Source organism: Gopherus evgoodei, chromosome 13, assembly GCF_007399415.2.
Source record: "Gopherus evgoodei ecotype Sinaloan lineage chromosome 13, rGopEvg1_v1.p, whole genome shotgun sequence".
Classification (NCBI taxonomy): Eukaryota; Metazoa; Chordata; order Testudines; family Testudinidae; genus Gopherus; species Gopherus evgoodei.
The window spans coordinates 5,516,753-5,542,484 of NC_044334.1; the positions used below are offsets into that span (position 1 = coordinate 5,516,753).

The following is a 25,732-nucleotide window of genomic DNA, read 5'->3' on the forward strand; positions in this document are numbered from 1 at the left end:
GAGGTATTTAAAAACTCATAATTTGCTGGTGTGAAAGCAGAATGAATTATAATGTAAAAATAGAAAGAATTAAAGAAATGTTGTCTGTACCTTTAAGCAAAACTGCTGAAATGCTGCAATCCAGGTGTCAGGAATACAGACATTAACATAGAACAATTGCACTGTTTAAGGCCAATTGGTGAAGTATTAGCCTTAAATTGATAAAAGTTAGTAAGAAAGTAAAATATGCATGCTGTGCCCCAGGTGAATTTTACTGTTTTGCTTTCTTTGTCCCTGTCTAATTCCCGCTCTTTTATCTGTATAAATAAGACTGTTTGGGTCTTGCATGGCCGCTCACTTATCTGAATGTTATTAGCAGAGCACTGTGCTAATAAAACAGAGTGGTCTGACAAACTGTGAGTCCGGAGTCTAACTTTGACACTGGTCTGCAGTGTACCCTGGTAAATCACAGCTGGCCATTCGGGATCTAACCCCTCCGACGTCCCAAGAAAGATGGTAGGGTCAGGGAAGGGATGAGTTCAGCATGAGGCTCGCAGGATTGCTGCAGAGTCTAGCATTCTCCAGAGCAGTCATCCAAGTTGGCTGTGCACATGGGCTATGGGCCAAGAGACGCCGTTCTGTCAAGTGGAGAATATAAAGCCAACTGCATGTAAGACAGGTGGAATTCCATCCTCGGAGTCCACGAGAAATATGAGCTGAGCCAAGGCAGAGCAATTTGCTGCCAGCCCCACAATCCACAGCTAGAACTGTATCTCTGCGTGCCATAGTTGTTGTTTAATACAGGGTAGCTACCCTGAGCCCCGTAGTCATGCTGGGTGTCCCAATACAGCTGCCTGAGGCTCTGCTTTTTTTGGCCCCACTAGCAGCAGGGAACATGCTCGTTCTGCACACATCCACCGACGTCAGACATGCAGCCTGAGTGCTCATCTGCTCATCCATGCCAGCTGCACTCTGCTTCCAAAGACACCACAGTGAATCCGCTCTAGTCAGTGGAGTCACTCTGGAGTTACAATGGCCCCTGGAGTGTATTTTGCATCCCTGTGCAAAACAGGCTATGCTCCCGCACCTCCCAACAGAGGGGCTCATCTCCCACACTCATCCCATTCCACCTCCATGTTTCTAGCCAGGGAACCGTGGGGCCTTGTTCTCAGGGCCTGTCACTGTTTGTTTTACAGAATAGCCAGTTCTCACAAACCCAGGAGAATGGCCCCTTGCAGGAGCTACCGGCCTGCAGAGCTGGGGACAAGAACTGCACAGCAGGCTGGAGGGGCAGGTATGCACATCAGGGGCTGCCCCGCAAGACTCCTGCAATACTGCAGCCTCCCTGCCCCCTCCATGAGGCCTGTCACTGAGCTGCTGCCTCCGTCCCACACGCCCCTCAGAGCTCCTCTTGCATACTGGAATACCCTGGTGCCAAGCACGCGTTGGCTGCAAGTTCAGCACCCTTTCAGAAACCTTTATACTCCTTTCCTTTATACTCCTCAGTGACCAGATGGGGGCGTTCGTGTTCACATGATACTCTGGGATCCTGGTCAGCACATTTCAGACCAGAGCTGTATGGGAGCTGCGATGGGCCCTGCAGCTGGCATGGAGGCTCTGGCTAGCCACCCAAGTCGAAGCCCAAGTTGCCACCACACTGCAACATCCATGCTGCTGCAACGCGCTCGCCCAGCTGCAGCGTGCACAGACGCTTTGTCTCTTCAGGATCACTCAAGACCACCCAAAAGGGAAACCAACCGTGCTTACGAGCATCTCTCCATTTGTCAGAACTGATCATTCCTGGGGAGGGGAGAAGGTATAAAACATTCTGGAAAAATGATTAAACAATTGCAGCATCAGGTGAGGCACACACAAGGAAGCGGGTCCATTATTTTTATTCTGATTTGATCCGATGTTACTAATGAATGGCACAGAAATCAGCGCAATTCCTTCCATGAGTCTTTTCTCTCTGCAGAGCGATGTGAATTACAGAAGTGTGAACAAGTGTATTCAGATGGCAAATGGCAACCCCCATGCCCCAAACATAGCAAATCACAGAACTAGAGCTCAACTTCCTTGGCAGAGTCCTCAGGAGCCACCCAATTCCCCTCCTCACTTCACCCCAGCCTGGGCATCCGTCCCTTCTGAGGAGCAGGATTCCCTAAGAACCAGTCAGCACCTCAGCCAACCGGGGCCTGAGCTAATGCCCACTGAAGTCAATAAGTCTTTCCAGAGCAGGCCCCTGGAGGGGCTGCTGCTGAGTGACAAGACTTTCCTCTCCAGCCCTGAAAGCTGACCACTTGCTAGCCCAGAAGCCTGAGAGCAGGGCTGGGACTCGCAGGGGTGTGCAGCCAGCCTCATCGCAGCCTGGAGCAAGGCCACTGTGTGGCTCTAGGACACATTTTCTGCTTTTTGTTCCACCACCAAATCAGCCCAGCATTAAAGCCAACTGGGGAGTGCACTGCCTGTGCCCCACGGGCTCTGGCAATCTGCAAGGACATTGAAATGAAAGAGCTATTGCCACCCACAAACACCCTGTGTTAATCAGAGGACCCACCCTCACATTTACACATCCCAAGGCGGCAGCTGGGAGATTCCTCTTCTGCCTCCTAGTGGTTCTTTTTAACAGCGGGCCAGGGCTAGCGTTTCAGCTCCAATTTAGCGACTGCTGTCCTGTGAACTTCATCGGGTCCGTCAGCGAGACGCAGGGCTCGCGCCCAGGCAAAGAACTGTGCCAGTGGGTAATCGTTACTGAGACCTGCTGCTCCAAAGGCCTGCAACAAACCCATGGGAGGTGTGAAAAGGGCAGGACAATGCCATGATGGCAGCAGCAGAGCAAAGCAGGGACACTTCAAACTGTAGAAGCAGGAAGGCAAACTCCACGGGTCTGAGGAGCTTGCTTCCTATCACATGGTTTCACGTGAATTTAGTGCTAGAAGAAGGTTCTCCATAGAATAGGAACAGTGCACAGGTAACAGCAGGACAAGTTTGCCCCACACCAGCCCCTGCTAATGTGCCTAAGTCCTGACCCAGAGGGATCATGTCTAGGAGGAAGAGGTCTGGCAGCAGTTTCCTCATCCCAGGAGGCGAGGATAGGACTAACTCGTAAGTTGCAGGAGTTGGCTGAAAGCAGAAGAACCTTGGGGCTCCAAGCAACTGCTCGCTTTGTTTGGGCTAAACTCTAACCTTCTGGAATGGGAGAGAAATGAATGACAAGTGCACCATTCCCCGCTCACCTGGATAGCACGATCAACAACCCGCAGAGCCATCAATGGAGCCACCATTTTGATCATGGCGATCTCTAGAGCAGCTGCCTGTATAGAAACAGGATCAAACACATCAGATCCATCTAGCTTGGTGAACCCTCCTCAGTCCTGGCTTGCAGCCCCTGCTATTCCCATTCTGGTCTCCCCAAAACAATGGTCCCGGCCTAGGCCTGCAGCCCTCCTGCTATCCCAGTCCTGGGCCTCTCTCGAACACAGACTGCTCATAATGCTGATGGGCACCAACATCCAAGGAGGAGAGGCCCAAGCTCACGTTTTAAGCTATATTTTTGCTGAGGCCTCTGGGGAGGAAAAGATTAAGCATTAGAACTCCCCCACAGTGACCAGACAAGCTAAGCACATTGGGCCGAGCGCTGCAGTCCTCACTGTGCACTTACTCAGGCTGGTACTGTTAGCCCCCGGAGGGCCCCAGCCACACACCTTGTTGCCAGCTGTATCCATAAGGAGGGCAGCCTTCAGGACAAGAAGCCGGGCCTGCTCAATCTCAGCGCGGGACTTGGCAATGTCTTCCAGGATAGTGCCCTGTTCAGCTAGGGGTTTCCCAAAGGCCACATGAGACGTCACCTGCAATAGGCACACAGAAGGCTAAGGGCCTTGAGCTTAGAGAGCTATTTTTGCTGGTGATAATATCTTACATCTGCAGAGAAGCTTTCATCCTGACTGCCCCTGCAAACTAGACAGGGACCCACTTCATCCATTGCTGGGATGCAGCCACCTCAGGGGTGCTATGTGGCTGCTGTCTGACAGGGCACAGTGACACTACATAGCAGTTTGGAACAGGAAGTGAAGAATGCTGTATCAGATTGCCTGGGGAATTGTTTAGAAGGGTAACTGACACCCTTCCTAAAATGGAATTAACCAGGACTCAGGATTCAAGTCCTTCCAAGAGTGCAATAACAGTCAGAATCTCAAGTTTCCAGATCCCCAAAAAGCAGCACAGCACCCCCTAGCGTTGATTCCTTGCTGACAGAGGGCCCAGCCCCATTCCCTGCAACGTTCCTGGCTGGTCTGCCATCCAAGTATTGACTAGGTCCTACTCTATTTAGCTCGTGAGCACCAATGTGATCATAGGCCAGGGTGGTACAGCTGCAGGTCCACTGTGTAACACTCCCTTTGCCTGCACAGGAGAGAAAATGCAGAGGGACAAACTGACCTCTGCCATTACTGCTCCAAGCCAATAAAGGTGGGGGAGAAATTCAGGCAGATTCTGAGCAAGGGAAGGAAAAAGGGGAAGAAGCAAGTAATGTCCCTCGTACAAAAGTGGAAAGAGGAGAGTTTTGAGTGCTCAGGGAACCCCACCCTTCTAGAAACAGAGAGACTTTGAAAGTATATCCCCCTCCTCCTCAGTGTCCGCTTAACACAGGCAGATATGCTTGGAAGGTAGGATCTGGAGTGAAGCACTCAGGAGTGGTACTGAAAGCTGCCTTCAAACTACCTGCATTAAGACATCTCACAAAAGCCTGCAATTAGATTTTAACTGTCCTGCTGATTCCCAGACTCTCAGGAACCACCTGGTCCAGCTACCTCTCCTCCCTGTGCTATACTGAAGCAGCATGGGGTGTAACAGAGGGACAGAATAGTGGAGAGCCTGAGAATGTGTTTAAAAAGGAAGATTTGGGTGACCACAATGATTCTGGTGCCAGCGTCAGGATCCGATTGCCTGTTGGCAGGGAGTATCCGAGGATGTTGCTGGGCTTCATCCCAGGGATATGAATTGCCTGGTTAGTTGCTGTTCTGAGCACACTCTGAACTGACATGGAAAGGGCCCAGATGTTGGAGACAGCTAAGGAGGAATCCGCTAGGGAAAGCAGAAGAGTTCGACCCTTAGGAGGAAATGGAAGGAGGAAGATTCAGACTGTACTGGGGGCCTTATTTGGCTGAACAGAGCTGCAAACAGGGGCAGGCGATTTCTCTAATCACGAGAGAAACTCCCCACCCATGAGAAAAAGGGAAGCAATGGAGTGAAACAGCCCTTTGTCCATGGAGTACTCAGTCAGGCGGGGAAACCCATTTGGTCAGGTGTCTTGCTCTCGTGAGGCTGTTCTTGTGAAATATTTTATTGATCTGAACTCTCACCCCTGCTAGAGATCTAAGGACTCCACAAATAACTCACTGTAGTTTGGCTTCTAACATACAGTGCTACGGGCTGAATTCACAGGGGTGGGGATTTGATTCTTTCTGTATGCCAGGCTGGATAAGTGGACTGTTTCCTGCTACCCATGGCGCTGTGGGTGTCAGGAAGATATGCTGCTAAAATGGATTAAAGGTGTTTATACACTACAGTGACAGTCTGCTGAGAAATATGATGCTAGAGCCAATCAGACTGAAATGCAGATAAGGCAGCACTTGGAATGCAGTTGCATAAGATAACTGAGGAGACAGGAACCCCGTCGAACCTGCAGCAATACTCACTCGCTCCTTCATGAGCGCCAGCGCCCTTTCGGAATAGCCAACGAGCCTCATGCAGTGGTGGATCCGGCCGGGCCCTAGTCTCCCTTGTGCAATTTCAAAGCCTCGGCCAGGTCCCAGCAGTATATTTTCTTTGGGCACTCGCACATTTTCAAATAAGATCTCCCCATGGCCAGCTGCAAAGGGAGGGACAGAATGCACAAGCTCAGCAGCGTCACTCACTGGATACATCCCCGCATGCAGGAAGTTTGAATTTCTTCCCATTCCTCTGTTCCTGGCTCTTCCAGAGCCCATGCAGCTCCGAAATGGTCTCTCACCCGCCAGGAGCAGGCAAGTGAGCTATTAACTCGGATTCTCACCAGGATTAACAAACGTTGAGGTTTGCTGGTTTCTTTCCAGAGCTTGAACAAAAAAAAAGTCAAAGCCAAGGCAGAAAGGTTGGTGGGAGGCTTCTCCCCGTTCTGTTATCAGCACTTTCCAGCTCCCATCATCAGAGCCAGCCAATTCCTTGTTATTCCCAGCTCCCCCAACCACAGCCCCTTCCTGTAGTTCCGCATGCACAGACTGTGCACTAGAAACCATGTCCAATGCTAAATGGACTGAAATACAGGGTTTGCTGTGGTTTCTCTTTGTCAAAGAGCCAGGAAACGTCACTTAAAGACTCAACAGCTCAAAAAATCCTCTATAGGGTTTTTTGGCTGAAAAAACTAATTAAGTAATTAAATACAATGTGATGTTAATGTCACTGGGATGTTTTAACAATGTGCTACAGGCTGTAGCGGGGAATGTAGCCCCAGGATTCCAGTGTTTGCTTTAAAAGGAAGTAGCATCATAACATACTCCATGAATGATTATTTCTCATACCACTGGGCTGCCCGTTTCTACTACACCTTTCACTCCCGAGCCTTACACGGTCAGTAACCTGCACTGACGCCTTGGGAGGCAGGTGTTATTGAACTGAGGCACAAAGAGGTCATGTGATTTGCCCACTGTGAGTCAGTGGCAGAACTGGGAAGAGGACCCAGGAGTCCTTACTCCCAGTCCCCTGCTCTGGATAATAGACAACCCTGCTCGACTATGTACCAGGGACAATGGAAGAGTGCATGAGTGACGTAAAGAACGGAGTCAGGAGACCTAGGTTCTAGTCCCAGCTCCGCCACCACCCCATGTGACCTCAGGCAAGTTATTTCCCCGTTCTGGGCCCCAGGTCCCTGATCCACAGGACAGTAATGCCCACATGATATGGAGAGGCAAGGCACAGTGTGGTCCCACAGAAGCTAGGGCCAGTGTATCAGAGGTGCCCACAACATGTGCCCTTTCAAAACCAGAATAATTCAGTGGACAAAGCAGAGCTGTCAAGGCATGTCAGTTACAAACTGAGCTAGCTCTTTGCCTCACCTGGGGGATCTTCTTCACCAAACACACTGAGAGGCCTGGTGACTGTTATGCCTGGAGTGTCCATGGGAACTAAGAGCATTGACTGTTGTTTGTGGCGCTGGGCTTCAGGGTTGGTCTTCCCCATAAACACACAGAGCTGGCAGCGAGGATCCAGAGCCCCTGCCAGGAAAAGACACAATGAGAACTAGACTGACTGGTGCTGTAAACCTCAGACCCAATCAATCCGCAGGGAAACAACACTCATTGCAGCGAAGGCACATTGGGGTGAATTTGGTGCCTGTGTCTAATTCTGACTTAGCCATTTAAGAGAGCAGAGCAAATCCAGCCATTTTAGCTGTAGCTAATTCAGGACCTGGTTATTTGATTTGATAGTTTGTTTCAAGAGTTAACAGAAGAGATGAGAGCTGGCGTGAGAACTCCGGGCTCCGATAAAGGCTCTGAAGTCCTTTATCCACAATTACTGTGGAATTACCAGGCAAATTCAAGCTTTCCCACATCACCCCACCCATCCCTGTGACGGAGGGACCACCTGGAGGGGAGAAGGCTCTTCAAGGCTCATTCAGACCTTGGCTTCTCTGCTGGAACTGCCAACACAGGTGTTCATTACTGCCTACTGGGAACTGAACCGAGACCACCCGACTCATTTGACAGCCGGCAACCAGTGGATGGTAACAGCTTGCAGCCATTACTGACCCAGGTAGGATTAGAACGGCTGCCTACAGGTGAAAGCCTCACTGTCCCATTAGCAACCCCATGTGCCACCAGACGCCCTGTATTTTATCATTCGAAAAGAGGATGTTTTCCTAATGATTTAACATAAAGCTGAAGGCTGCAGCAAAAGCATTTCCTAGAGGGCCATTCGGGGGGTCACGGCAGCGTCTAATGCACAAATGCCTGTAACAGTCACAACTGTACGTGAAACAGAACAGTGCTGTTTGAACTCTTGGCTTAGCATATAGCAATTCTGCTCTCCATTACTCTGGCGTAAACCCACAGTATCTCCATTCAAGACAGTGAAATTACGCTGGATTTACACTGGTTTAACTGAGTTCAGAATCTGACCCTTCGTAAGCGAGGGCTGAGTGCAAGTCAGGGCCCAGGGTCCCTTTCAAGAGCTGTTTTAGATCAGCACCCTGGAGACAAGATGCAAGAGGACAGCTTCACACCACAGCAGGCAGCCAAGGGATCACACGGCTCTGTGACGGAGACCGTGTGTGTATTGGAATGTACCTGAAATCCACCATTTATGCCCATTTAGAATGTAGAAACCCTTTTCTTCTACGACTGAAGATTCGATGTTGGTGGCATCAGATGAAGCAACCTAAGCAGAAACTCTTTCAGTTCCGAATCCGCTAGCTTCTCTCAGCCTCAGAGGGGCCGGAGAGAAGTTTCAGACATTGTAATCAGGTGGCTTGGCAGGCGAGAAGTCATTGCCTGAAGCTGGCAGAGCTCAGCACAGCAAAGGCTGGGAACCCCAGCTCAGCTGAACAACCGAGTGAGCAAACACCTCTAAAAGCAAAGCTGGGTAGTCACACAATGGACTCCAGGCCTGACTCCTGGTGGTGCTGAGCACCTGCAGCTTCCCTAGAAAGGGGTACCCAGCCCTTCTGCCAATCGAGTAGTCAGCTGGTTGAGTCTGACAGCTAGACAGTAATTTAATGAAAACACTTTGTTACACTTCATAATTACCACTAACTGCACAAGAGCACAGCTTAAGAAACATGGTGGCCAAGATTACTGGAAAGCGACTGGTGATTTTGAGTGCCTCCAACAGACACTTTAAACGAATGTGATTTTCTGAAATTGCTGAGCAAAAAGCAGGTCCCTTTGAAGGGTCTCAGGTTGGGCTCCCAAAATCATGAGCCACTTTTGAAAACCTTGGCCAGGGAGTATAACAACGGCTAGCACTGAGAACGGGGAGCGCCGTTGTATGGCGTGGATCAGCAAGGTTCTACTGTACTCCACTGTGTGGTTGACTGGACAGCGATTCTGACCTGCGGCTCAGTCATAGCAAAGCACGAGCGTATCTTCCCGTCCAACAGAGGCTGCAGCCAGCGTTCCTTCTGCTCTTCCGTCCCATATCGAACCAGCACCTCCATGTTCCCAGTGTCAGGGGCAGAGCAGTTGAATATCTGGAGGGGGGGAAGCCAAGCACCAGTAGCACAGCAGAGGCATGTTTGTTGGGAAAGGGAGTTTGTGGGTCAACCTCAAACTGCACAGCTACTTCTGACTGCCAAAAGCCCATTCCAAAGCATCAGGAAATGGAGACGACACAAGCTCACGCTGGTTTCTAAAGGCCAGAGCTAAGGGCAAAGATGTTGCCCTTGGGGTGGAAGCTGCATTGCAGAGACAGGTCCCCGAGCCAGCACACAGCAGAATGCCGAGGGGGAGCAGCATGCACCCGGGGCTAGCGCACACTGTAGCCTAGACAGATGATGTTTTCTTATAATACATAGAAATGTAAGTGGACCCAAAAATCTATTTCCTGAAAATGGCTTGACAATAATCAAGCAAGGCCAGGTACAATATGAGTAAAGTGACGTGAGCCAATTCAGAAGCCAGTTAGAGATGAGTTATGGCAGAACCCCAGGTCATGTTTTAAACACAGTTTGATCCTAACTGGTTTCCACAAGTGTTTTAAATCACGTTAATATTTTGAAAAATGCACTCTCTATTATAGCAGGGGTCTCAGAGTTCCGGCCAGCAGGCCATCTGCGGCCCGAGAACCTCCTCACTGCATCACTCCACCCTAGAATGCGAGGGTCAGTGCAGAGCGTGGTTAAGTGGAAGGCCTGTTGGCTTTAACTAACTATAAATAAAGTTTTTTATTTTAAATCACCCATTGTGTCATTCACACTCCTTCACTCAATTAAATGATCTGCAACTGCCTGGAGGCTCGAACCTTAACATTCAGCTTGGTTTTATTTCTTATCTTTTAAACTACTAAGTGGGAACACACAGATCGAGGGACTGCACACTACGGAGCAGCTGGCCAAGTCCCCTTACTGGCAACCCCCTTGGGTGGTGTGTGTGCTGCAGCCAGCTGTCCCTTAAGAATATGGTGAGATCCTGCCCTGTTACTGCCTGGTAGTACTGGAGCAGGAAAGAGGCTCCTACCCCACACCCCAGGCAATGTAGGCCAGGGTGAAACCCTTTGTAGGAGCCTGGCTAGAATGGCTCCATGCTATACTGGAAACCCGCACACGTGATTCCATCAGGGGCTGGTGCTGGGCTGACTAGCATAGCGCACAATGGGCCACATTCTGGCCAGCACAGACCCTCCCAAATAGCACAAATACACACTGCAAAGGCAGCATTATCATTCAGATTCAAAGCAGCCAGGTGCCAGGGTAGGAGCAATCGGGAGAGGAGGGAGGAAATGTGTGCAGGGGGCAGTAGTGCAGTGGATAGACCTGTAAATATTCCAGCAACAGAGGGCTAGCTAAGAATCCCTCACCCAGACCGCGTCTTTCCCCTCCACCACCCCAGATGACTTAGTGAAGCTTAAAGCAGGTACCTCGGGCGCAAACAGTGATGTTCCCATGAGCTCACACAAATGGGAAAACTCTTGGTTTGTGAGGCCTGCTCCATATTTCACTTCTGGATCACTCTCCACGGGTAAAAAAAGGTTCCACAGTCCTTCAGACTTTGCCTTGTCCTTAAAGAATGGAACAGCATGACACTTTGGGCACAATTCTGCTCTCAGGTGTAAGGGGACATCTTCCTGCCCATAGAGACCCCCGACGGGCATGGATGCAGGAAGGACAACCCAACAATGCTGGGATCTGCTGAGAAGAGCTGAGGCCTGAATTCTGCTTTTCCCACTCATCACAGACAAACACCCAAAGCGGTGGGGAAGAGACAAGCTAAAGACAGTGCGTCAGAGTCAGCTTGGTATTGGCCTATTGAAGTCAATGGTGTTACACCAGGGGTGAGTTTAGTCCTATCGATCTATGGAAACATCACGTGCAGCCTATAAGAGGGACAAACACTAGCGTGATAGTAGAGAGATGGCTTTGGACTGGAGAATGATTTGGACCTGAAGAGCTTGATTCTGGCCAATTACAGCAGCGTAAATCAGGAGTAAGTCCTTTAAAGTCAGTGGGGACATGTGGTGTGGGTTCAGACTCAGGCCCCAAGGACAAATCTCCTAATGCCCAGGCCCTCTTGTATAAAAATGAAGATCACAGTTACACTGTACTTGTAGAAGTCCCTCCCTCAATCCTTCTTCCACAGCTCCAAAGATCAAATTCAGGAGATAGCCAGTATGACGTGTAATGGAAGACAGCGCCCATTAGGTCAGGAACTGTGTTGGGATATGGGCAGGTTAATACACAAGACAGGATTTTGAGTGAGCAAGTCACTGAGCCAATGCAGCCCAGACAACTTGGTCAGAAGTAGGGGCTGGCTCATATCCACGAAATGGGAGACATGATAGAGGGGCTACACCTACCAGAAGATGCCCAGGACAAATATTTCCCTGAAAAATGCAACTGTAGTCAGTCAGTTTACATGATGATGTGGGCTCTGTATTTACTGCCTCTTTCCATGACTTCATTCCCAGCCCTGTAAACTTTCCCTAGGCTCTGGGAGTCAAGCTGGTTCCCCACTTAAGTCACTGCCACCCATAATACAAATTCTGCAGTCAGAATTGAGCTGATGGTGTACAAGCCAGATGAGACTCCAGCTCCCCCTCTCTTACTGTATTGGATCTGTGGACTGACAGGAGCAGATACATGATTTGATCAGGAAAGTGCACAGCTCTGGCTCAGAGGCGTCCTGGGAGCTGAGCTTTACAGTCAATGTGCCATCTTACAGACCCAGGCTTGGAGGCATTGTTACTTTAAGCAGAAGTATGACTTACCTTCAGCTCTTCTATAAGAGGATGTGGAGTCCATCTAGACTGTGAAACCTGATGATCTCTCAGAACCTGCTCAGCAGGATAGACATGGATTTCCATGAATCTCCTCAGCTTGTGGTAAAGATCCTGGGCTCTCCTGGGAAGGCCGTCAGGAGAAAGAATAAGATGAGGTTTGGAAGTATGAGCTGGTGAGGAAGGTGCCATGGTGACATAGTTTCTCCTGGAGAATGCCCCATTCCTGGTCCAGGTACTGTAAGGTCTTGCTAAAGGTTTTGCAGCTGAACATTCTTTAAACACTCGAAATCCTTCTTTTGTAGCAAAGTCCCATGCTAAGTTGGCCATGAGCTCCACCTGCTTTCCGCTGCCTTCAGCTGCAGTTGAGCTTGCTTGACCTGCTTGAAATGAAAGTGGTTAATAATCCCCGTCTGCTTAGAGAGTCCACATGACAAAGCTCCAAACCACCAGCACACACTAGCACTCAGCGCTGGCGCTGCAGGATTATTGTATAAGGGACGTGACAACGATGTCACAGTTTCTCTGATTAAACACCAAGAGAGTCCCTAGTAGGGTAACGTCTGAGCCGCCCTAGCCTGGGAGGACACAGTGCCTAGAGTCAGCCCTGAATAACCCAGTGGATGAGTCTGAAATGAGCAAAGCAAGGAGGGATGCACTGTGCTGCAGTGAAGGGGGACTGGACACTATGCAGGACCCAGGGTGATTACGGATTCCTCTCTCAGCTTAACAGACTAACGTCCATCCCTTTCCATGGTTTCCTTGTGCTAGTGAACCACCAAGAGCACCAAGTAGTGGTACCAAGCTTTTTGCACATGTACCAAAGGCCTGGGCTTTGCTTCTGTGATCTCATGCAAAGCCATCCAACATTTCTCCTCTTGTTCGCAGATTCATCATCTGCAATAGCAGTCACCCCACTTCCGTTCCTCCGAGGCACAAGGGTCAGGCAAGCTTTGAGCTGTGTTTCCTGGTCTTTGACTCGGCATGTGATGACAGCAGGCCAGGTGCTGGGTATGGTTAATATTGCTCCCAAAGCCCTTCACAATATACATGCAGCCTCGCTGAAAAGTGGCCAGCTCTGGGGTAGAGGGCAGCAATCAGGCAGATACTGGTGCTCACCTACAGCCGCCCCGCCCAGTAACCACATCAGACCTTGCAATGCAGCAAAACGCAACAGCTAGTAAAACACACTGTTCTCTTCATCTTTGTGCTTGTCTGCAGAAACCACTCCTCTATTACAGATGGCTATCTGAGCAAACACAGCTCGCTGCGTGGCATTCCAACTAGCCTCCAGGCCAAAGCCTTCCAAGGCAGGATTCGTTCTGTAGTAGTTGTGGGCTCTTAACTATTTCTCTTTGAATAATAACCCTTGGCCCCCTCCCACACCTCACGAACATTAAGGAATTAAGTCCTCCGTCACTCCTCTGAGGAAGGGGAAGAGTTCATTTTCAGGATGGCACCTTTTGGGCCTGAAACTGAAATGCAAGTGCCAATCAGAGTATCATCATCAAGGCAAATCCCAAAGGAACCCAGCCTCACAGACTGAGTGCCAAATCCGAGTGTGTGCCCCTCCAGTTATATTCTTTTTACAGGTGTAGGCTCTATGGGCACGGACTTTGTCTATAAAAAGTGGGGGCAGTGCTCAGTCTGACTGTACGTACCCCGGGTGACCTGCCCATCATCACAAAGAGATTCAGAGACCGAGCTGGGACGTGAACCCAGATCTCCTAATGTCCAGCTGCAGCCACAAGCCACCTTAGCCCTTCTAGTAAAACTTGCAACATTTGTCCCTCAATCATGCCACACTGTATAAGTCACTATTGCCTTCTACCGGCCGGAATTTCAGAGCCGCTCAAAATGTATCATGATGCCCTCTAGAGGTGCAATACTGCTACACAAGCTACTGTACAGACATCTGTAACTGAAGTCACCTCCCGGCCAGTGGTTAAACACTACTACACTGGTACAGCATGGACATCTCTTCTGTGTGGCTGTGGGTGGACAGTGTGTGTGCAGCATATAGAGGATAGATAAGCCTCCATCCTAATACATGTGGCATCAATTGAACATTCAGGGGCTGGCTTCATTTTCTCACCTGTGAGCGAGCGTTTGTACACACCCTGCAAGATGGCGGCCACTCTGAAAAAGGAAAAGGCCATGTAGAAATTCCAGTTCTCAATGGGTGGAATTCCCATGTGCTCACAATACATCTGAAAATACTCCTCTGCTGTGGGAATTCCCAGCTGTGTTACATCACAGTCCTTCAAACCTGAAAGAGAATCCGGCATAACAATGACTAGGCAGGTGGTGTTCTCAAAGACAGTCAGATAGTTCTATGGATTCTGTTAGTTTCATGGCTGGCACACATGCTCGGTGGATAAAGCAATGGCCTTTCTGCTCTCAGGTTCCAAACTTTGGTGTGTCTGAATCGTAAGCCCACCTATAACCAGGGACAAATTAGCTCTGGAGAGGCTCAGGACCAAGCTAAAATGAGGTGAAATTACCCTCTGCCTCTAACAGATACTTGAATTTACATCGGCAGAAGAAGACTGACAAGTCTCTGTAGGAATTTGGCCTTTACCAAGGCAGGCAGCATGTGATTGCAGTATCTTTATCCCAAACTACCCTTCTTATAAAACAGTGTTTCCCAAACTTGGGACGCCGCTTGGAAAACCCTTGGCAGGCCCGGCCGGTTTGTGTACCTGCCCTGTCTGCAGGTTCGGCCGATCGCGGATCCCGCTGGCCGTGGTTTTCTGCTTCAGGCCAATGGGAACTGTGGGAAGCGGCGTGGGCCGAGGGACGTACTGGCTGCCACTTCCAGCAGCTCTCATTGGCCTGGAGCAGCAAACCGCGGCCAGTGGGAGCTGCGATCGGCCAAACCTGCAGATGTGGCAGGTAAACAAACTGGCCGGCCCACCAGGGACTTTCCTTACACAAGCAGCCTCCCAAGTTTGGGAAACACTGTTATAAAAGAACAAAACCACTGCCAGTCATAGTGGTTTCTACTGAATCCGAGTACAAACAGAACTTCCTGCACTAATCACTAACTATTCTGAATGTGTCCTGGGCAGTTTTGAATTTAATCGGGCCATTTTTCCTCTGTTAATCTTCTTCCTGCTTGATGCAGCAGTAAATTTCTCATCTTTCTAATCTCTAGCTTTGCAATACCACTACTGGTGCCACTATTTTTTATAAGCCTCTAATTTCATGGAGTTTATAAATGGGACAAAAATCCTTTCGATCTGGCTCACAGCATGGCTCACAGAATTTCAGCCTGAAAGAAAAGATATTTGCTTCAATACATTTTTGCAGAAAATGACTTCCAGAGTTTTAAAATTACTTTGTTTTTGATAAAGACAGGGCAGTGAGGATGGGGGGAGGAGGGGGAATCAAAACCCTTTTTTATTTTAAGTGGCATTTACAATCTGCAAACCAAGGTTTTCCTCAAACCCTCCATACTACTGGCCTCAACACCTGTATTTTCTAGTCCTATGTTGCTTTGGGGCTAAATACACAGAGACATCACATCACAAAGCTGAGTGGTGACAATTGCTCTCTCAATGGTTCTGCAACCAGAACAATGACAGGAACACTGTGTTCACTTCTGGGCATCTTCATACCAAAAGGATACTGGCAAACAAGAGGAAGTTCAAAGGACAGTAACAAAAAATGGTAGGGGGCTGGAGGGATTGAGTCCTGAGAAGATTAGAAGGGCTAAATATTTTCAGGGAGGCTAAGCAATTGGACACAAGAATCAGCTACATACAGGAGCGCCGCCAGCTTTTTTGGCGCCCTAGGCGGCTGAAGGTCCCGCCCCCAAAATACGGCCCCTGACAGAGGCAACGGAAGGTCCCGCCCCCAAATTGTCACCCCCGACAGAGGCGGCAGAAGATCACGCCTCCAAAATGCCACCCCGACAGAGGCAGCAGAAGGTTCCGCCCTTGAAATACCGCCAACAACCGGAGCGGCCGAAGATCTGGCCGCCGCGGTCATCGCCCCCCAAATATGAGTGTCCTAGGCAACCACCTAGGTCGCCTAATGGGTTGCGCTGGCCCTGGCTATGTATATCTGAAGATGTCAACACCAAGGAGAGAAGAGGATTCTTTAGGGAGGTGAGAAAAGGTAGAGGTGGTGATAGGATGAGATAAGAAAGGGAGCCCTTGTCTGAAGCACTGAGTCACATTTCCAGCTGAGCACCCTTCACAACAGTCCTGGCACTTTCTAAACAATGTTTCCCAGCTCTTTATTTGTAAAACGTTCAAAATAGGAAGCAATCTGTGCCTTCCCCAGGAGGACACACTGTACCTTTCAATATATCCAAGTCAGAAGGCATATAGTGGGCCATGCAGTTGTACGCCACATCAGAGATGGGATCTCCTAAGGTAGAAAGTTCCCAGTCGAGGACAGCAAGGACTTCTGGACCCTCTGGATGAAAAATCAGGTTATCCAGCCTGGATGAGAAAGGGGAAGGGTTTAGATAAGTTCTGAGAGAAAAAACACTCATCGGAGGGAGCAGCATTCCTGACAGTTGTTTAGTCTCAGTTAAACAAGTGACCTGGAACTCTGTGCTAGCTGGGGGATTGATTCTATATCACTAGCTCTTTTGGGAGGGCTGTGGAAGCAGAGAGCTCAGCTCTGGGAAGTGATGGACAGAAGAGGCTTAAGTTGTTCAACCTTCTGGCTGGTTAATTGTGAACTGACATGGTTTAAAGAGATAAACAAGACAGTTTAGGATCTCAGATCACTAACAGAAACTATGGCATGTGCCAACTCAAAGATGACAGACTTCAAGTCAATTTCAGAAGGGATTTATTGGTCATTTTAAGCCAACACTTATAATTTGTTAGTGATTCAAGATTCCAAACTGTTTTCCACTGACATTTTGTGTGGTGTAGACTAGAGACTTCCAAGAGTTTGCACAGAGGTTGGCTGGGATAATGGGGTGTGAAAGGCTCCTGCTGAGATGCAAATAACCCACTCACTCCACTCACAACTAGGAGTTTTATTGGTGAAGGAAACTGCAATGCTTCACGTCTGGATGAGTTAGTGATCCACCATACGGCTCCACCATGCAGCATCAGAAATGCAAAGGAAGAGCCAGGCTCTTGCAAGGCAAGTGAATGAGAGCTGTCTGCAAGGCGGGATGGGAACATCCAAGAGGTATAATTATGCACAATGGGATAATATTAAGACGGTGGAGAGTGAGACAGATTAGACTGGGATACTCTCCTTGAGGGGAAAGGTGGGAGCAGAGCAGTCAGGTCATTGCTTATTATTTATTTATAGAGTGCATGCCACTCCCCAGGCACTGAGAACTAGAAATGATTTATAGGGGCCGATCCTGCCCTGGCTCCCAGGGCACAGACTACAGGGAGATAACAGATCCTTTCCAGCTCTGATTTCTACAAGTTAGAGGACCAGCTCCTATGTTTGGATTGTAAGGTCTTTGGGGCAGGGACCCACACTTTGTTCTGAGTTTGAACAGTGTTGAGCACAATGGGGTTCTCCTAGGCACTATGGTAATACAAATAATAAACAATAATAATCGTTCAGCCAGCAGACTGAAGTGTTACAGAGCAGAAGCTGTGTCATGCTCCAGCAGACGGCAGCGGTGCACAGATCTGCAAGTCTGCCTACTACCTATAACCTTTTAAAGAGACAAATGCAGTTCTTGCTCCAGGCAAATTTTTTAGCTCATGATAAAAGTAGTTCTCACCAGTCAGAATGTGAGAACCTTCCCATGTGCAGCCATCGGATTACTGAAGGGTGATCTCCTTTGTAATACTGGCAGCGGGTGAGCTAATGCCACCGTCAGGCAAGGCTCCATCAAAACCACAGATCTAGTTAAACTCTCACTACTTTAAACTTCACATCGCAAGGTTCCTTCTCTGACTGCTAAGAGTGAGGCAGAAAATACCGTATAATCCCCTGTGTTATGTCTCAATTAAGCTGAGATCAGCAATGGTGCTGCTTTGCAGTGGCTGTGCCTGAAAGAGAATCCAAACTGCTGATCCAAAAGCAAAGCTGAGACTAGAACCCAGGTGTCCTGACTTCTAGTTTCCTACGCTAACTACTAGATTTAACTCCTCTGCACCCAAATGCCACTGGTTTAAATGGCTACCAATGCACTAGGCAGATGAAATGGGGAGTGAAATGCTGCAGGTAGCTCTTGTGAGCGCTCAGGGTACAGAACAAAGCAGTCATGCAGCTTCCTTTTCAAATAGCATTGGACCATTGGACCATAGTGTTGGGGGTTTCTCTGAGATCCTCCTCTCTTCCTCCCTAGGTAACACACAGGGGCCATTTCCAAACGGGTGCTGGCAGACAGCTAGTACCTGAAATCTCCATGCACAACTGTGGTCTTCTGGTTCCCTGGGAGATGCAACGGGAGCCACTCAATGAGTCTCTCCATGGCAGGAATAGTGTGGGTTTCTGTGGCTCGATACTGCTTTGTCCAGGTTTGAACTTGCCGTTGAACATAGTTACCTAAAACCAAGGGAATTAAGTCTCTGGGGTGTAGTTCCAAATACAAGGAGGCCTTTGAAAATAACCACAAAAGAGCTGCATCTGGAAACGGTCTAACAGCCAAAAATAAAGCCAGTCTCCATCCAACCAGACAAATGTACACTTCTCCAAGAGAGTGTTTTGCTGCAGCCATGGGCCACAATCAGCCCCAGAATAATTGGGCAGAACTCCCAGCAGCCCAGGAGATTTGCCTGCTTCTGCTCAGGCTGCCTTTGGTTCTGTAAGTCTGGTGAAGCAGAAGCATCCGTAACCTGTTTTACACCTGGCAGCTTTAAGGAGCAGGACAGGTAGAGCATCAGGCATAGCGGCTTACAGCAAGATGGTCACTCAAGTCACGTTTTGTTGCTGTCTCAAGAAGGGAGTCTCCTCCTGTAATACTGCCACTCCCATGGTTTGGGTTAAGAACCCAGTATGTTCTCTATCTGGGCACTGTATTGGTTCTTGGCAGGGGAGTGGATTAGATATTGCAACTGGTTACAAATAACTGGGGTCTTAAACAAAAAATATAATTCCAGCAAAGGCCAAATCCTGGCGCTGCTGCTCAGCAGGAGCCCTTTGCCCCTGGAGGCGGCTCTGTGGCGGGGGACTGTTGAACCTCCGGGGGCAGCATCCGAGGGAGCCCAGTCATGATAATGGCAAACAAATTATTGGCAGGAAGAGCCAATGGGAGGAAACTCTGGAGACTATTTCCAAAAACACTGACTCCTGGAGGATCCCATGCACCTTGACTGGCCTGAGGATCAGTCATGCTGCTGGACAGCTCCCCTTCCTCACCACTGCCCTAAGGATTTGGCCTTATGTGACCATACCCCTTTAAAAACTGACACACAGGAAGAGCATGACAGCAGATTTTCGTCTCACCATGCTTCCCATAATCCTCCAGTCCAGCCGCTTTGAGGTCTACTCTATGGATTTTACAGAGGACTTTGTTCATAGCCATGTAAATAGCCCTCCGCTGGCCAGGGTCCAGGCCAGGAAGGGAGAGGTCCTTGTAGATGTGGCCAGAGCAGTATTCCATCAGGTAGAATGGGGTGCCAATGATACTAGAATTACAGAATTGAAACAACGGTATTTCAGTGACAGGCCTCAGAGATGAGTAGAATAGTCCTGCATCTATTGCATCAGGGTAGAGAAGTTATTGCCAAGTCTGAACATGCTCTTTAATTCTAGGATTTGTTCTGTGCTGAGCGCAGTGTTTATGCTTAACGAACAAAAATCAGAACAGTTATAATAACAAATAATGACAGAACCCAGTTAACCATTATAACCATCTGATGTAAATATCCGTACAAAACAAAAGTGCAGTTAAGGTTAGAAACATGATTATGTAAAAATAACGCCTTTCTCAACAGAAGGGCTGACTTTAGGATCAGGAGCCACTTTGTGCCACTGTTTATACCTATTGGTCTTGTAAAATCAGCATAGCAATAGGAGAGGGAAATGGATTCTGTTCCTTCTCATGCAAGGGCCTGTAAGAATTGGTAACCAAGTTCCAGTTGCAGAATCTTTTTTGTAGATGATAATGATGCAAAAGCCAGAAAGAACTCAGCTTTAGCTCTCAGGGCGAGTTTGCAGGGCTGGCAGGTAGAAAAATCATCTTGTTACTTGGAACCTGAGCATATTTGATCTGGAACCATACAAGGAGTGCCATTTTTGCAGTGTCTTTTGAGAGCGTAAGAGCAATTTTAATTAATTGCAAAAATAAAATACTGAAGACACACCCAACACAAGCTGAATAATAATATGTTATGGTGCTTTGCACTTCTATAGCCTCTTTCATCTGGAGAATTCAAAGTGCTTCACAATAGTTATTAGTTAAGCCACAAAAGCCCTTTGTGAGGTATGGACAAGGGATACATAGGTGAAGCGTCATCCACCCTGAATTACAGCAACTTCCGGGGTAGATCATGGTAGCTGTCTAGCAGCACATAGCAATGCTACAGAATAGTTTAGAGTGGGAAACAAAATTCATATACCCAGCTGGTAGGCAGAATGGAATTATCAGAACGGAAATTTGGTCAGAACACCCAGGTTAACACCATTATTTTTGCAAAAAGTGCCAAGGAATCATTAGAGGCCAGAAACAGGCAGGGCCATCCAAAACACAAATGCCCAATATTTCAGCATATCTGCTGTAAAACCAAACAGTCTCCACTGGCCACACACACTGTGCCTTTTACACATCTCCTCCACAAACAGCCAAGGCAGGGCTCCTTCCTCCTGGGTTGATTTCAACACTTCTTCACAGGTATGACACAGTCACTGAAATTACTGCTTTCCACATGAACAGTTCTATCTGTCTAACTAGGTTTTCTACAGCTTCTGCCAGCATTGAGTGTGACAGCTGCCGCCTCCTCTGCTCTGCTATAAACTGGGAGTGGAAGTTTCTGGCAACAACTGTCACTTACTTTTGATGAAAATTGGGAAAAAAATCACCTTGAATCTTCACAGAGCACAAGCACTTTAGGAACAGGAACTCCAGCCTCAGCAAGAGCCTTCAGTACCCTGCCAGGACAAGCAACCCAGAGAGACTTTGTCAGGAGAGAAAGAATTGATCATTTTTTGCCTGCCGTACTGGTGGTGTTAAAAAAGGTGCTCTCTTTTAAACACGACTGTAATATGCTAGATCAGTGGTTCTCAAACTTTTGTACTGGTGACCCCTTTCACACAGCAAGCCTCTGAGTGGGACTTTTTTTATATTTAACACTATTAAATGCTGGAGGTGAAGCGGGGCTTGAGGGTGGAGGCTGACAACTCACGACCTCCCACATAATAACCTTGTGACCGCCTGAGGGGTCACGACCCCCAGTTTGAAAACCCCAGCGCTAGATGGACATATAGAAATGGAATCATGCTATTAATTTAATATTTAGCATTCATCCCACTTTATTACTGGCTTACATGTATACAGCACCTTTCACCTAGCAGCAACTCAAAGCACTTTAACATACACACACAGAAGAATCACTTCATCCCCCACTGAAATGCAGCCACCTCTGGACTGTTTAAAAGCACACAACATTACTAACCTGTACATTACAATTCCCTGTCTAAATTGTTACGTGTATACATGTGCCACTGCTGGACAGAATGTCAGACTTGCCAGGTATGTCACCTTTTAGAGGCCAGAGGCTATAAGCCTTAATACTACTATGGCTAAAGAAGATTCTCCTTCACATCAAGTAGGGGTGAGGAGAGACCTGTGGCCTATTCCTGATGATGACATCCACAGAATCATCCTAAAGTGGAGGCAGCTTGTGTCCTACTGAAGCTGCAGAGTGAGTTTAACAGGACAGTCTACTTCCACCAAGAGTAATTACATTCTAAGTCAAAGAGGCTACCACCCTCCAGTGCTTGCAATATGCACTCTGAGAGCTCTAATCAGCAGAAGCTCAGTTTTATGTATCATCCTAAAGGAGGCAACACGGACAGCACAGTGCCTCGTAATGCCATGCTGAGTCACTGGTGCAGCATTAACGCAGATTGAACCAGGCCACCTCTTGAATCGCACACAGCACTTCCTTAAATGTGCTAAGAGGAATATGTCTGTCACTTATACTACAACAAAGGGTCTCTTTCCTAAGTCTGTCAGTTTCCTACTGACAACTACTCTCATGGAGCAGGGCTTGGAATAGAAAAGGTGAGACTGGAAAGCAGCACTGTCTACAGGATGTGCACATCTGGAATTGTGTTCCAGTAATCCGAGAGCGCCTATGTTGGCCAGCCAGAATTGGGAACAGCTCTGTAGCGCACTGTGCCTTTTCACCTGTACTCCCTCTCCACAGCATGAGCAGTCGGAAGTAGGTTGCCAGGAGGTTTCTTCCTCAGGACTAAGTGACGATCCCCAAACTTGATATAGTAAGTGGGGTTAGACTGTCCATGACTGAACTGTCGTAATATCAGAGGACCTGAAAGTTTGAAAAGGGATGATCAATGAAGAGAAAAGTACAGGAACTGAAATTATTTCCCCTCTCTTTTCCATGTTTTATTTTAGTCTAAAATGGGCAAAGCTAGAGACTGCCACTTGCATCAGCAGAAGACTGAGCACTGCCCCATTGTTATGGAATCAGTATGGGCCTCTTTTGAGTGACCACGATCACGCTCGGATGGCAGAGGGCCAGAAATCTGCTTAACCTTTGCTCTGTATTTTTGCTCAGCGCGCCTTCCAATCACGAAGTTCTATGCACAGGTTGTTTCCCAGAGAAAGGGAAAGGAGCTACTACTCTGCCTTAACAAGAGCTGAAGGCTGCAAAATGTAGCACTTACTACAGTCATTTGGGCCCTTGTCACTGGAGACTGGATCACTGCAATGAGTTCTGAATGGGGACAATGACATCTGAAGACCATTTGGAAACTGCAGCTAGTATAGAATGCAGCTGCTTGCTTGATGCTTAAAGCCCTCTACCTTGTACCCAGCAAAGCAAGCTAGAGGCTCCTTTCATGTGCCCTTCCTGCTCTAAGGGCTTTATCCTCAAAAGTATTGAGCACACTGGCCCTGATCCAGCAAAACACTCACCCATATAAATAACTTTGAATAGGTGCAGAGTTTCAATGAAGGCAGTAGGATTTCTCACGTGCTCAAAGTTAAGCACAAGCTTACTGGATTGGGGACCAAGTGCTCTGCACCTTACAGGTTCCCTTGTTCAGGGATTTCCATACTTTGTCATTCCATTTAGCTATATTCCCCTTACAGTCTCAGACATCCCTTCCTCTCTAGTCATCCATAGTAGTACCAGCACTATTCCGAGACCAAAAGGGACAATCAGACATTTCCATGGCTACTCCAGACCCAGTCTTTAGCAATATGAGAGTGAGGACCACATAGCTCTGCACTCCTCCTGTCCCAGCACAGACAGGGTCAGTGCCTCAGCACAGAGGTGTGAACTTGCCTGTGAACGTTTATCCTCTCACTTGGCAGCACATTTGACTCAGAGCCTTAATTCACTAACATACCCCACTAGTATTTCAACTATTAATTAGTAAGTCATCTGATCAATCTGAACTGGTAATCTGCAGTAATTGCTGACAGCATGGCTTCTCCAATTTAAAGTGCAGTCAGCTAGAAAAGTGACTGTGTAAAAATGGTCCCTTTTGGCTCAGCAGATCTGCTCCCTGTGCATTTTCAGAGTCAGGGTTGCTGATTTTAATGATGAAAATCATTTTTTACTGAATGTTATTCCTGCAGAGCTGACACATAAGAGGGATTCTATTCTATCTCCTTCATCAACAGAATTGTTCACTAATGGCTATTTTCCAAATCGTTATTACAGGGGTGATAATATATGAACTGAAAAGACCTCAGTTTGATCACAGGGTCTGATTGCAGTTAGAAAATCATCCTTTTTGCTTGTAAACTGTGCACATATGATCTGCAGTCTTTCACAGTCATGTTTCAGAATACCATATAAATGCACTTCAATATCATTTACATAACACTGGCGCCTTTGTTTGACTAATACAGCATATTACATATTATACATAGTGTGACCCACAAGGGCATAGCTTCTAAGTCAATGGTGCAATTTCTTTAATAATACAGCCCCTCTCCTGGCTTGAAATAGAGGTGAGATTCTGGAAATCTAATGGCAGAAAGAAGCAGCAAAGCTGAATCTTGGTTTTGCACCAGTTACAACTAGAGCCAAGGAACTGGGACTATGTTATGGTTTTAAAAATACTGCTTTTTAAAATCCAAACCAATACAGAGCATAAAAAACAGTCAGGTTTGGTTCAGACATGCAAATGATAGGGATTCAGGATTTCTGTAACCTGATCCTCCAAGCCCTACTCAAAAGGATATTGTCAAGCAGCAGAAATTCAACATCTCAAGTTCTTCAAGCCTAATGTCAAAAGAAACATTTTCATGATCTGTTTTTAATTTAAATGTAAAGATTTTTTTTTAATTTAGTTAAACATTGCCCATGCAATGCTTGCCTTCCAAAAGTTGCACAACTGTGCTAATGCAAGAAAACACAGAAATTAAACTGACTAGAAACCAAAGCAAAGTTAACTGATCTGTTTTCATTACCCAAGCAGAATGAAGTATGCAAGTAAACAAATAGCATGAATAATGAAAAGGAAATTAGATGTGTTGAATTCTCTCTCTTTAAATAATCTTAGTAGTTATTAATAGTCCAGCTAACATACTTGCTTGTATTGAAACAGGACTTTGAAATCTGACACTGTTGCTTTACAACTTGACCTAATCCAAATTAAACTACAGATTTCCTAGATGATGAGATGTTTACATTGTGGTCCTAAATGACAATGTAAAATCTGTGTGCCTGAGGCAGCAGCTGGAATCCCCTGGCAAAGAAGTGCCCTCCTGCCAGGGAGTATCATTCAGTGGCTACCAATTTTACAAGTGTTGGAGAAGAACCACTAGGAACAACAAATGCCTTTTAAGAAAGATGCAATATCTAGAAGCTTTAGGTCAGGGAGCACAATGCTACACAATACAGATACTCACTGTACAGGCAGATGAACAGACATCAAATGCAGTATAGTCACAGAGCAGGTTTTCCTTTTAACTATCCAGGTAAATACCAATAACAATGTTTTAAACAGCCTAGCATTTCACAACGAGCTTGGAAAGGTACCTAAACCATGAGAGTGGCTTTGCAATAGTTGATACTATTAATATTTTTTTAAATCTATTTGTCTTATGCTGGAAAGAGCCAGCAGACCCAGAATATGTGACCTTTAAAGTTGTAAAGTATAAAAGAGCTAAAATACCTGTTGTCTGGCCACCTAGGACCTCTTCAAGGTACTTCTGTAGGGGATCTTTTGGAATTTCCATTGTTGGTCTCACTAGGCAAGTGTGTGGAACAAATCCCCGCAAAGGGAAGCCCAAGCAGGTTTCTAACTCTTTGAGAGCTGCTTCTGGGTCATCAACCTGATCCCGGCAAGAAAACATTGTACAATAAATAGCTAAGAAGATTCTGATCTCTTGGCAGAGCCAGGGCTCTGCATTCCTGTGACTGCTCTGTAGCATCTGCCATGACACTACATCAAAGGTAGCCCAACACGGCCTTCCCTCTCCTGATCTAAGCACCTACATTTTGCCTGGCTTCTGACCTAAAGAAAGGGGAAGCAATTCCAATGGGGAGAGGATGATCGTACTGCAAGCTCAGGCTGTGATAACAGTGGGAGTTCCCAGTGGGACAGGCAGAGGGAGGTCAGAACCCAGTCCATCCATGAGTCCTATCCTTACCCTTCCACCTCCTCCCCACAGTTTGGAAGTTAGCTAACCCCCAGGTGAAATATA

General features: G+C 47.5%; 1 protein-coding gene across 5 annotated transcripts in view; it reads right to left on the reverse strand.

Moving 5' to 3' along the window:
* Positions 1-1,858: 1,858 nt before the first annotated feature.
* ACAD10 (acyl-CoA dehydrogenase family member 10) overlaps positions 1,859-25,732 on the reverse strand; it is a 31,509-nt gene continuing 7,635 nt past the window's right edge. For 3 of the 5 annotated variants that reach the window (XM_030582705.1, XM_030582706.1, XM_030582710.1), the window contains exons 6-21: positions 25,201-25,360; positions 22,235-22,376; positions 20,905-20,973; positions 19,330-19,511; positions 18,279-18,429; positions 16,249-16,394; positions 14,039-14,212; positions 11,935-12,326; positions 10,588-10,728; positions 9,065-9,202; positions 8,301-8,391; positions 7,071-7,229; positions 5,676-5,848; positions 3,684-3,827; positions 3,216-3,293; positions 1,859-2,753 (exon numbers count right to left, since the gene is read on the reverse strand). In XM_030582705.1, coding sequence (XP_030438565.1) covers positions 2,619-2,753; positions 3,216-3,293; positions 3,684-3,827; positions 5,676-5,848; positions 7,071-7,229; positions 8,301-8,391; positions 9,065-9,202; positions 10,588-10,728; positions 11,935-12,326; positions 14,039-14,212; positions 16,249-16,394; positions 18,279-18,429; positions 19,330-19,511; positions 20,905-20,973; positions 22,235-22,376; positions 25,201-25,360 — 2,475 coding nt within the window. In that variant the 3' untranslated portion in view covers positions 1,859-2,618. Of the gene's footprint in view, positions 2,754-3,215; positions 3,294-3,640; positions 3,828-5,675; positions 5,849-7,070; positions 7,230-8,300; positions 8,392-9,064; positions 9,203-10,587; positions 10,729-11,934; positions 12,327-14,038; positions 14,213-16,248; positions 16,395-18,278; positions 18,430-19,329; positions 19,512-20,904; positions 20,974-22,234; positions 22,377-25,200; positions 25,361-25,732 lie in introns of all 5 variants that reach the window. The other 2 variants (XM_030582707.1, XM_030582709.1) reach the window with 2 other exon arrangements.